This window comes from Mauremys reevesii, linkage group 4 (genome assembly GCF_016161935.1).
Source record: "Mauremys reevesii isolate NIE-2019 linkage group 4, ASM1616193v1, whole genome shotgun sequence".
NCBI classification, from domain to species: Eukaryota; Metazoa; Chordata; order Testudines; family Geoemydidae; genus Mauremys; species Mauremys reevesii.
The window spans coordinates 62,380,392-62,393,548 of NC_052626.1; the positions used below are offsets into that span (position 1 = coordinate 62,380,392).

Here is a 13,157-nt window from a genome sequence, read left to right on the forward strand (position 1 = left end):
CCTACCCAATTCACACAAGTGGACTATTATACAGAAACATTCCCAAAGACCAGCAACTAAATAAACTTGTCCTTTGAACCTAGATATATGGTAGTATATGAAGGCCCAATCCTATTTCCACTGAAATCAATGGTCCTCTTTCCTTTGACTTTAATAGGAGTTTGACTGTGCCCTTTTTAACCTTTAATAAACCTATGTGGCTCATCAGCAGGTTGGAACTTTTAGATCCACTGCACAGACCTCTGCCACTTGAGGTAACGGAGTAATTGATAGCAGTAGTAGGTTGTCACTATCTCTACGGCCCAGAACTAGAGGGGACACTTTGCCGGTGGGTTTCAGAGATATTTGCTGACAGCAGAGGAATGGTGAGACTCATGAATCTTGGATTCCATTCTAGGCTCTGGAGAAAAGTTTGCTCTAGTGGGCACAGACCCTTCTGACCATTTCTCACCAAGGTTGACCCCTTCTGCCCTGTCTCCTCCAACCTGTCCCTGAACCAGTCCTGTTTCTTCCCCACTCCTGGCTCCTCGCTTCAGTCTATTCTCCTCATCTAGCTAATCCCAGTCTCCATACCTCAGGTTTCTCACTCCAGTACCAGTCTCCTTGCCCAGTAAGTCCTAGTCTCAACCCCTCCAGACATTCCATCCCAGTCACCTACCCCACTCCAGGTCTGAGTCCTCTTGCCCAGCCATTCCCAGTTCCCCACCACCCTCACCCGCCCCTTATCTCCAGTCTCCCGGCCCAAGCAGTTCCAGTTTCCCCCTCCTCTTCCAATCTGTTGCTCCACACTCCCAAGCCTCCAGTCCCAGTCTTCCTCCCCAGGCTCCTTGTCCAATCTCAGCACCTCCCTTCCCCGCTTCCCCCAACTCTGGCTCCATGTGCCAATCTCTTTGCCTACACAGTCCCAGTTCTCCCCCTCTCCAGCTCCTTGTCAGATCTGTTCTAGTCCAAATCTCCCCACAACTCCTCATCCAATCTCAGTTTCCCCAGCCCAACCACTGGCTCTCAGTCCCATCTGTTTCCCTCCCTAGCTCCCAGTCTACTTGCCCAGCCAGTCCCACTCCATCCCAACAGTTTCCCTCCTTTCAGCCTTCAGTCCCAGTTCATCCCCTAGGCTCCTTGTTCCAGTACACTACCCCATCTACCCCGCCCCCCACCCAGTACAGCTCTTGTCCCCTCTAAATTGGAGTAAGGTAGCTTTCTCCTCCACACTCCCTAGGTGTCAGCAGGAGGGTCATTGAGAGCACAGGAGAGACAGACTCCCTTGCTCCCACTTCCAGTGTTTGACCCCAGCACAGTCTGCAATTGCAGGGATGTTCTGCTTAGCTCCAAGGTGGGGCATGCCCAATGTGGATGGAATTCTCAGGGAATTCAGCTACAAAGTTCTAGCATTTCTCTACTGACCATGTACAAACTGCAATTTTTCAATGGCTACTAAATTGGCCAAATATGGGCTGATTTTCATAGGGATGGTGAAAGAAATATGCCTGACACAAATATCACCCTCCTGCCAAATTTCAAGTCCCTGCTCCAAGGAACGGGGGTGCTAGAGCTTCTCAAAGAAAAGATCGCCCTGGTGTTTTTTTGTTTGTTTGTTTTTAAAAAAAAACATGGGCAAAACATATTTTTCCCTAGGCATATTCTCAGAAACAGCTCAATGATTTTGGCTGAAATTTTCCAAAATAATTCAGCTTGAGGCAGATATCTGGCAGTAACATTTCAGCCCAAATGGTTAAAGTTTGATAAAGTTATAAGCAAATAAAAACCATCTTATAATGGGAAGTGCTGGACCATCTTAACAATAGTCGGCACTGCCAGCCCCACCCTATAATTATTTGTTGTGTATTCTCACATCCAATAGTTAATATAAATAGTTACTATTTTAACATAATGGACTTATTTTCATCAACAGGTTTAAAAGCTATGTCAACTTTGCCTCTAACACTACTTGTCCAACTGGGGTAGTTCATGGAATTATTATGAACGGAACGCAAGTCAGGACCCAAGTGTCACTTTCAGGAGCCAAGGACCTGGCTTTAGAATGGATTTGCCTGGCTAGTGGATTAAGCTTCTGGCAAACGCTGTTTCTCACCTCTAGGACAGTTGTTGTTTGCAGCAGCTCCAAGTGCAGCTCTGGGCAGATTTCTCGGTCTACGTGGAAGAGAAATGGGATCTTCCTTCTCTCTTCTGAATCAGCACTGCAGAAAGTGGATGACCGATTCTCAAAGGCCCCTGGCACAGACAACTTGACTTGACAGTTCTCTGAATAAGGAAATGAGAGATTCAATCCACACAATTAAGAGCATAAAGACAGAAAAGGAAATCCCTAATATACTACTTTAGATTGCAATCAACTCTCCTCAAGTGACTAATGCCTCAGCAAGAATCCCCTCCCAGATGCCAGAACTTCTCACATACTCCAGAACAGATTCCACATTGATTCCTCAACATCCTGCTTGCAATGCTTCTCTGCTGATCATCTCCAGCTGTCAAACCTACAAATGAACCCTTGTAACATTAAGATGGTTTCCAGGTGGGTTCTGCTCATCCAACCCAATACGGACATGGTGGCAGTGGAGGTTTGTTAGCTATGCCCCCAGCACTGCAGATAGCATTGAGGGACTGCATTAAGTGAAAAGGGGGAATTTTGTTTGGATGGATTTTGGCAGGGAGGGGGTAGCGTTATTTTATAGAATACCTACAGAATTATCCTTGTTTGCCCCAGCTGTCGTCCTCACAATCCCCCTTTTGTAGGAGTGTCAGTATCTGCCCTTTGCCAGCCAGGGGAACAAAAGGTCCTGTTAAGGTCCTGAAGGTCCTGTTAAGCCCATATCAATGTTTTTTATACAACTCCATAACAAGGGGAAGTGCAGTTCCTCACCATATCCTCTGCCATTTAAACCCTGAATTGGATGTATATGTCAAAGGAAGGATATATCCATCACAGTTCAGGGCAACTGCACCTGTATCCCCCCCCCCCATCGCAGTCCCTTGAGTGCACCCATGCTAGGCTCCCAGCTCCTCAACTGTCCTCTCTTGGGCAGAGACCACATTTCTCTCCCTTGGGATCAGAGTGTTTCCAGGCTGCACAGTAGTTCCCTGCCTACACTGTGATATCCCCAGAAAGCCAGACTCCATAAACAGGCTAGCTCTGCACTTAGCTTTCTCTTTAAAGGGTATGAATAGATGTAATTGCCAGCAGTTATAAGTTACCATACAGCCCTTTGTGAGCAAGCACATTTATTCTTAAGGTGAAAGCATTACAGAGAAAACATATTAAAAACAATAAAGGAACCTACATGCATGCTAATAAACTTGCCAAAGATCACCTCTCAACTCCAGCAGGAGCTCTTTTACTAGTCAGTCCTTCAAACCCCACAAAGGGGTTTATCTGTGACCAAACATTCATAACAGCCATGAATAGCTCAGTTTTTCCTTTACACAGCTTGGGCCTTTGATCCAGGCCTCATGGAAAAGGTGATCAGCAGACAAAGGTCCACAATAATACATAACCTTTGCATTTAACACAATGGACTCCAAAGATACTTAACTTAATTCAATAAGGGTTTTCAAGGCTATTGTAGGAAATTGCCATGTCTCTCACAAGACCTACCCTGTATTATCCATTTGGTCTTCTCACTTTTATTGATGGAACCTTGAACACACAGGCAGGGATGAGCCTATGTGAAAAGAATGGGCTGTGAGAACTTAACTCTCTGACTAAGAAATTGTGTTCATTTCCTCACAGATGCTAATGCTAGTCTCTATGATGAGAAGTTGCTAGATGATTATTCCAAGGACAAAACTAAGGTCAGTTCATGACAGATTTGTTCCTGCATCCAGAAGAGCATTCCCCCTAAGCAAGACTCTCATCACAGTGCTCAGAATTACTCTCTGGCTTGAGCACCTTCCTCCAACTTCTTATTACTGGTTGCTTCCAACCTAAACCAGTGCCAAAGTGGGGAAGTGGGAGACATCACTACAATCGCAGCCAAAGAGAGTCTCTCTGATTTGAGAGAATGAAAGGGGTGTGTGGAAAGCAGTGCACCACCAACAGCACAACCCACACCAAATTACAGTCCTCCAGCACGGTAAGTAAAAACACATCTTCTACTCACCACTAGAACTCCATTGGTGATGGACTCAGTGGAGGGAGCTGTGCTGTGGAAATGAAGTGATAATATGAATGAGTTTGGGTTCCTTACCTACCTCTCTCAACTCTCTGCATTTGGGGCCTAAACTGTGATAGGCTTTTTATAATCTATAATCTGACACTGAAGCAAATGCTTCCTTTATGTCAGACAAAAGTTTTCCACTGTCAGAGGAGAAATAGCATCTTGGTTTTATACAGCTGCTTTGGACTCTCCCACCTTGTCACAGGATAGCCAGAACCCAAGAAGGAAGGATTTGAACAGGATACCAGTCATCCCAGACATACTGCAATGAAACACTGGAATATATACTGTGAAATATCCAGCTGCATTAACCTGCCCTAGACACATCTAGGATACCAAGATTGTGACTTCCTCAGAGCAGCTCTTCAACAACCCCTTCAAACTGAGGAAGCAACAGCCTTGTTGACACATATAATCGCATCCCCTCACGTAGTGAGTGCACTGAGAAGTACTACAGTGGATTGTAAAGGGTTAAATTCAAAACTAGATATACAGTTAGCAGCACCTGGTGGGTACCTCACCTTTCTTCCAGGGAAAATTCCACATCCAACTCTTCTTTCCCCTCCTTTTCCTTGAAAGAAACCAGACACACAATGGGTCACCTGAATATTGGAGAGCACATTTCATAGCTCCAGACCCACCCCAGTCCTTTTTTTCCCTTCCATGATAACTTCTATCCATAGAATGTCTATGGATAGAAATGCCATGCTTGAATAATAAGAGTATAGCAATAGGAATATACTACCGACCACCTGACCAGGATGGAGACCGGGGAGGAGGGAAAAATACCAAAGAAAACCTCCACAGTAGCATTTAATTTAAAAAAAAAGGGGAACTATACAAAATCAGGAAGCTATGAAAATTAAAAGGAACATTCACAAGAGGGAAATGCCTGCAAGCTGCATGGAAGCTTTTAAAAAAGACCATAATAGAGGTTTAAACTAAATGTATACCCCAAATAAAAAAAAACAGTAAGAGGATCAAAAAAATGCCACTATGGCTAAACAACAGAGTAAAAGAAATAGTTAGAGACAACAAGACATCCTTTAAAAATTGGAAGTCAAATCCTACTGAGGAAAATAGAAAGGTGCATAAACTCTGGCAAGTCAAGTGTAAAAGTATAATTAGGAAAGCCAAAAAAGAATTTGAAGAGCAACGAGTATGACACACAAAAACTAACTGCGAAAAAAAGAGGAAATACATTAGAAACAGGAAGTCTGCCAAAAAATCTGTGTGGCCTGTAGCCTGACCCAAAGTTGGGTAAATATAAATGTAACTTAAGGATTAACAGGTTCTTGTCCCAAGATCAGGCACAGTAAGATTATTATAAAACTATCATATAATTTGGGAACCCTGATGTGCACAGGTGCAACACTCACACTATAGGAATTCTTTATATATAGAAATATATGATTTATTAATAATTTAGCAAAAATTATACACACACAAACTTAACAAAGCAGATATAGATAATATAGAAAGTACATCTGGACATCCATACTTATACCCTTATCTTTCATACTTAACCATTATCTTTCTCATCATCATCATCGTCCTCATCTTCCCCGGTGGCCATCATTCTGGCCCCTCCCAAGGTCTACATTTCTCCAACCTATCTGCTGCCCCTGGGATGTTACTTTTATAGTAGGTTACGCTGATGCTGCCATGACCAATGCATATTCAGTAGAGGTCCTTATTTGTATTTCCTTCCCTTAAGGTGTCCGTTTTCTATAGGTTAATATATGTATGATGTTACCCTATTAGCATACACGTCAATTTGCTGTCATGGCAGCTTTGTGGTCAGAGATCCTATCCAGAACGTTCCGGATGCTGGGGTCAGCTATGTTCTGTGGGTGGCTGATGTCAGTATTCTGGACAAAATCCCCCCTCTTGCATGCTACTTTTAGTTCCCTATAACTTATGAGTTACTTAAGTTTATCTATACCAAAGGTTATAGGCCTCAAGCCTCACACTATCTACTAAAGCCAAATCTTACAGGATAAATGCCCGTAGGTTCCTTGCATTACTACTAAATATAATAAATGACTATAATACAGGTAAGCTGGCGCACTGGGCTATAGGCCATTGGATGATTGAGGTGCTAAAGGAGACAAGGAAGACAAGGCTGTTGCAGAGAAGACACATAAATTCTTTGCACCAGTCTTCATTTCCCAGGATGTGATGGAGATTCCCACACCTGAGCCATTCTTTTTAGGTGACAAATCTGAGGAACTCTTCCAGATTGAGGTGTCAATAGAGGAGATTTTGGAACAAACTGATAAACAGTAATAAGTCACCAGGAATAGATGATATTCACCCAAGAGTTCTGAAGGAATTCAAATATGAAACTACAGAACTACTAACTGTGGTATGTAACCTAGTGCTTAAATCAGCCTCTGTACCAAATGACTGGAGGATAGCTAATATAACACCTATTTTTTAAAAAGGCTTCAGAGGTAACCCTTGTAATTATAGGCCAGTAAGCCTAACTTCAGTACCAGGCCAATTGGTTGAAACTATAGTAAAGAATAGAATTATTAGACACAGAGATGAATATAATACGTTGAGGAAGAGCCAACACAGCTTTTGTAAAGGGAAATCACTGATCTATCACAATTCATTGAGAGGGTCATCAAACATATGGACAAAGGTGATCCAGGGGATGTAGTATACTTGGACTTCGAGAAAGCTTTTGACAAGGTCCCTCACCAAAGGCTCTTAAGCAAAGTAAGAAGTCATGGGATAAGATGGAAGGTCCTCCCATGGATCAGTAACTGGTTAAAAGACAGGAAACAAAGCGTAGGAATAAATGGTCAGTTTTCACAGTGGAGAGAGGTAAATAGCCGGGTCCCCAAGGAGCTGTACTGGGGCCAGCTGTACTGCTGTTCAACATATTCATCAATGATCTGGAAAAAGGAGTAAAACACTGAAATGGCAAAGTCTGCAGACAATACAAAATTGCTCAAGATAGTTAAGTCCAAAGCTGACTGCAAAGACTTACAAAGACATCTCACAAAACTGGGTGACGGGGCAACAAAAGAGCAGATGAAAATCAATGTTGACAAAAATAAAGTAACGCACGTTGGAAAGCATAATCTCAACTATACATACAAAATGATGGGGTCAATTAGCTGTCACTACTCAAGAAAGATTGTGGATAGTTCTCTGAAACTGCTCAATTTGCAGCAGCAGCCAAAAAAAGGGACTATTAGGGAAAGGATAAATAATAGGACAAAATATCATCATTCCACTATATAAATCCATGGTACACCCACACCTGAAATACTGCATCCAGTTCTGGTTGCCCCAACTCAAGGAAGATATATTAGAATTGGAAAAAGTACAGAGAAGGGCAACAAAAATTATTAACAATATGAAGAGATAGTAAAGACAAACTATTCAGCTTGGAAAAGAGACAAATTAGGGTCGATATAACAGAGGTCTATAAAATCATGACTGGTGTGGAGAAAGTGAACAAGGAAGTGTTATTTACCCCTTCACATAACAAAAGAACTAAGGGTCACCCAATGAAATTAATAGGCAACAGGTTTAGAATAAACAAAAGAAGTACTTCACTCAACGCACAGTCAACCTATGGAACTCATTGCCAGGAGATGTTGTGAAGGCCAAAAGTTTATCTGGGTTCAAAAAAGAATTAGATAAGTAAGTTAATCAATGACTATTAGCCAAGATGGTCAGGGACACAACCCCATGCTCTGGGTTTCTAATCTCTCCCTGGCTGAAGCTGAGACTAGATGAGAAGGATGGATCACTTGATATATTGCCCTGTTCTGTTCACTCCGTCTGAAGCAGCTGTCACTGGCCACTGTAGGAAGGCAGGATACATGGTTAGATAGACCATTGGCATGACCCAGTTTGGCCATTCTTCTGTAACTTCTCACAAAGATATCTTTTACACTGGGCCTTTACAGATATCTGAGCTGATCTGTCTCTAATACAAAGACATGTAGCCTCTCAATTAGCCTAAATTTTATTCCCTCTGTTCTCCTTCCCCTTTCTGTGTTAAACTGCTGCCATTAGAGCACCTTGCTGCCAACAGGGAGCATGGGCAGCCACCCTTGAGGCTGGCATAGAGAGCTAATAGTGTGGAAGGTGGTACCCACCCATCTTCTCCTAGTCCAAACATGGCACCTTCACCATGAAGCTAAACCCAACTGATCTGAAAAGAAACACTGCTGAGGTTACCCTTCACCCATGCATCTTATGTTGTAGCATGGATTCCCTCCAGGCTCATTTGTGTTGCCGGAGGGCTAAATATACAGAGAAACACTGTGATTAAAAATCTTAAATGAGAGTAAAGTGGAGGCGACAGCAAGAAGCAAGTACTTCCCTACTAAAAAAACAAGCGCCTTTGTAACCCACACATCTCCTGGTGTGTTGTTCTGTCCCATCTAGTGGCACCGAGACCACTTAGAGAGACAGAGAGATTAATGAGTCTGCTCTACAACCTTAGCTAAGAGCCAGTTGGCTTTTAGCTCATGCAGTAGAGGCTCATGCACTAAGCTCCAGAGGCCCCAGTTTCAATCACAATGACCGGGGTCTGTCGGTGTTACAAGTGGGGGCTCTGGAGATTTTAGTGCATAAGCCTCCACTGCATGAGCTAAAAGCCAACTGGCTCTTAGCTAAGGCTGTAAAGCAGACTCATTAATCTCTCTCTCTAAGTGGTCTTGGTGCAACTAGATGGGACAGAACACCACACCCAGGAGCCGGAGGTGTGTGGGTTACACTTTATCATAAACTCCCAGATAGTCTTTACTCACAGGAGTGCCATGACAGCACTCAGTCATTGAGGTGGCAGCAACAGCAGTGGTGGGGGTTTGTGATTGGTCTCGCCATATAGCAGAGGAGCTTGGTTATAACGTGATGGAGGATATGAAGAGCAAACAAAACACAAACTGATTTATACCATCTGGATTCCAAGACAAATGCAGCAGCCTATAGTGGAGACCTTTCCAAAAAGTGAAATTATACCCAGTTTCATCAAGGTAATGAGCACATATGTACCCTTAATTTCTAACCATGGGCTTTCTGTGCCAATATTCATGCCTTGGCTTCTCTCTATGGCCTGCACTCCTGTCACCCAGATCTCCCCAGCTAAAATATGATCAAAGTCTAATCAGTGCTTAGATGGAAGACCTCCAAGAAAAATCTATATATTGCAGGATGTGGTGCTGACAATGAAGTAATATATCCCTCTGGGTCAGTAAGGATCCAGCGTAGTTGAGCAGTGGTGGTTGTTCTGCTTAAAGTGCATGTTTTTGCAAGAGTAGATGTGTTTGTTTCACCTTCCTAGGAAAATTCTCCTTGAATAATTGCATTCTGTCTCCCTGAATTCCCCCCCACAATTCCTCCCTCAGGAAATAGAGACTGGTATCTCAAGTGGGCACAGAGCTGATTGTGAATGGAGGTTGGGAGAGTACCACCATTCTTCTTTCAGTAAATTGAGCGCTGATTACAAATACAAACTTCCAGCTGGGTTTGTGAAACCTGCCTGGACCAATGTATGAATTCATACAGAAACCACAAAGAATTCACTGCTTTCAGGTGAGTTTCATTCTAATCTGGAACTCGAGGAGTCTGATCCCTCACAGAGCAAAACTGAAAGCAGATTTACATGAACCCCTGCAAAACAAAACTACAGAGTTCTGCACAACTCCATTGTTAATCAGTTCGCCAGTCTCTAGTTTAGATATCAGCCGATTCATTCACCTTCTGTGCCCACTACCTCCTCTGAAGCACTGACAGCCTACAAGGCATAAACTGATGTTTCCCAAAAAGGACAGTACAGAGATTTTTTTAAAGAACACCCCAAGAAATCTCCAATACATCCTACTTTGGCAATTGCCTTCTATTTCATGCAGAAATGTGGCGAGGGATATGGAGGCAATATGAACTTTGAATAGTTCCCTGAGGAATTTTCACCAGTGACTCAATATCAAACATCACCAATAATTTCTAAGGGTTTGTATCGTATTGTGAGTCCTGGAAGCCAAACAACAGGGGAGTTTGACCACGGGGCTATGGTGGAAGCTTTAAGAGCTAGTGCTTCAAAGGAATACTGGGTAAAAAGTAGAACGTGATGATTCAGTGTTATCTCTGAAATGTGACCCAGGACAACTGCACAGGTTGAGACTCGTTAACCACATTATCCTCCATTTTGGAAAGGAATATTTAATAAATCAACACTTGCTACATACCTAATGTGGGAAGTAATCCTGGTACAACTACCAGTCTCTTCATCACATGTCTATTACACATCCTACCTGTACTAGTCTTTTCCCCACTGGGAAGTTGGGTAGAAAAATCTCACCTGGGGATTTAGCACAAATGTGTGGTTCAAAGTCTGCCCTGGGTTAATATTCTCCACATCAAAATGAATGGAGGCAGCATGACTCCTCAGCACAATGCCTTTGTCATAGAAGGTGAACTCCAGGATATTCTGCAATGGGAGAAGTGAGAAATCTTATCTAAATATCTTCCACAGTCAAATAATAAAATCTATCATAGCCTAATATGGAATAAAGGGATATTCTCAATTCATTTGTTATTCTGTCCTTTGTTTTATCATAGAATCATAGGACTGGAAGAGACCTCGAGAGGTCATTTAGTCCAGTCCCTTGCACTCATGGCAGGACTAAGTATTATCTAGACAATTCCTGGCAGGTGTTTGTCTAACCTGCTCTTAAAAACCTCCAATGATGGAGATTCCACAACCTCCCTAGGAAATTTATTCCAGTGCATAATCACCCTGACAGTTAGGAAGTTTTTCCTAATATCCAACCTAAACCTCCCTTGCTGTAATTTAAGCCCATTGCTTCTGGTCCTATCCTCAGCGGTTAAGAACAATATTTTTTCTCTCTCCTCCTTGTAACAAGCTTTTATGTACTTCAAAACTGTTATGCCCCACTCAGTCTTCTCTTTTCCAGACTAAACAAACACAATTTTTTCAATCTTCCCTCATAGGTCATGTTTTCTAGATCTTTAATCATTTTTATTGCTCTTCTTTGGACTTTCTCCAATTTGTCCACATCTTTCCTGAAATGTGGTGCCCAGAACTGGACAAAATACTCCAGCTGAAGCCTAATCAGCGCGGAGTAGAGTGGAAGAATTACTTCTTGTGTCTTGCTTACAATACTCCTGCTAATACATCTCAGAATGATGGTTGCTTTTTTTGCAACAGCGTTACGCTGTTGACTCGTATTTAGCTTGTGATCCACTATGACCCCCAGATCCTTTTCCACAGTACTCCTTCCTAGGCAGTCATTTCCCATTTTGTATGTGTGCAACTGATTGTTCCTTCTTAAGTGGAGTACTTTGTATTTGTTCTTATTGAATTTCATCCTATTTACTTCAGACCATTTCTCCAGTTTGTCCAGATCATTTTGAATTTTAATCCTACCCTGCAAAGCACTTGCAACCCCTCCCAGCTTGGTATCATCTGCAAACTTTAAGTGTACTCTGTATGCCATTATCTAAATCATTGATGAAGATATTGAACAGAATTGGACCCAGAACTGAGCCTTGTGGAACGCCACTCATTATGCCCTTCCAGCATCACTGATAACCACTCTCTGGGAATGGTTTTCCAATCAGTTTTGGACCCACCTTATAGTAGCTCCATCTAGGTTGCATTTCCCTAGTTTGTTTATGAGTAGGTCCTGCGAGACAGTATCGAAAGCTTTACTAAAGTCAAGATATACCACGTCTACCACTCCCCACCTCCCCCCCTTCCACTACCTTGTCAAAGAAAGTCATCAGGTCGGTTTGATATGATTTGTTCTTGAAAACTCCAAGCTGACTGTTACTTATCACCTTATTATCTTCTAGATGTTTGCAAATTAATTGCTTAATTATTTGCTCCATTACCTTTCCAGGTACAGAAATTAAGCTGACTAATCTGTAATTCCCCAGGGTTGTCCTCATTTCCCTTTTTATAGATTGGCACTATATTTGCCCTTTTACAGTCTTCTGGAATCTCTCACATCTTCCATGACTTTTCAAAGATAATCACTAATTGCTCAAATATCTCCTCAGTCAGATCCTTGAGTATTCTAGGATGAATTTCATCAGGCCCTGGTGACTTGAAATTTTCTATCCTTTTATTTTCAAGCAACTAAAACATTTCCCCTACTAAGTTTGTGTTTTGTGACAAATCTCCACATGGATGCTACTTCTGCTGGCATGTGCCCCAGACTAGAGAATGTGGGACAGCCAATGCACCAGAGTCAGTATGCATAACACCCTCAGTGAACATATGACACCTGAAGAGGTGAGGTAATCAATAGACACAGCAGGCATCTATGTGACATAAAGTGAGTGGGAATAGGGACTGGTGCAGTCAAATACACATCATATTCTCCCCAGTAACAGACTTGGGGTCTGGAAGGAGTGAAGGAACAAAGCAGGAGGAAGAGGCAGAACAAGAGGAAAAGTAGAGAAGGGGAGCAGACTTGAAAAGAAGGCAAGCAACTAGCATAGCCATGTGATGGTGGAATCACAAGCATAGCCAGCAGAGACCCTATTTAGTTCCACTCAATATATTAAGTTGGGAGAACAAATTCTAAGCTAGACAAGCATTTAAATACTGCAGTACATTCCTGCTAATAGCCAACAGTAATGCTCTGGGGTAGGACACAATAAGCTTATTGGTCGGGGAGAGAATGTCAGACAGTTAGGCAAACACATAAGACAAGAACCAGTTAGCTATCAACAAATATAAGCCAACATCCCCTGCAGTTGGGTCTGAAAACTTTTCTCAGAGGTCTTGGCCTCCTCTGCTTTGTGAGCAGTTTTGAATGCCATGCAATTCAGTAATCAAATGACACGTTGTGTCTTAAATAAGTGATATTATTTAGGAAGGCTCGGGGGTACATACGTTTTTCAACATAACTCTAATGGCTGCTGTCCTAGCAAGTTTGAAAAACAACAGGCAGCATTTCAGGCTTCCTGCAGAGTGGCTTC

The 13,157-nt window shown here is 42.5% G+C and overlaps 1 protein-coding gene across 11 annotated transcripts in view; it reads right to left on the reverse strand.

Annotated features, from left to right (window-relative positions):
• Nucleotides 1–13,157, reverse strand: part of LOC120405295 (cytosolic phospholipase A2 zeta-like) — a 51,801-nt gene that overhangs the window by 17,482 nt on the left and 21,162 nt on the right. For 9 of the 11 annotated variants that reach the window (XM_039538805.1, XM_039538810.1, XM_039538814.1 and 6 more), the window contains exons 5-9: nucleotides 10,507–10,635; nucleotides 4,697–4,746; nucleotides 4,119–4,161; nucleotides 3,614–3,680; nucleotides 2,093–2,262 (exon numbers count right to left, since the gene is read on the reverse strand). In XM_039538805.1, the coding sequence (XP_039394739.1) occupies nucleotides 2,093–2,262; nucleotides 3,614–3,680; nucleotides 4,119–4,161; nucleotides 4,697–4,746; nucleotides 10,507–10,635 (459 nt within the window). Of the gene's footprint in view, nucleotides 1–2,092; nucleotides 2,263–3,613; nucleotides 3,681–4,118; nucleotides 4,162–4,696; nucleotides 4,747–10,506; nucleotides 10,636–13,071 lie in introns of those variants that run through there. The other 2 variants (XM_039538811.1, XM_039538815.1) reach the window with 2 other exon arrangements.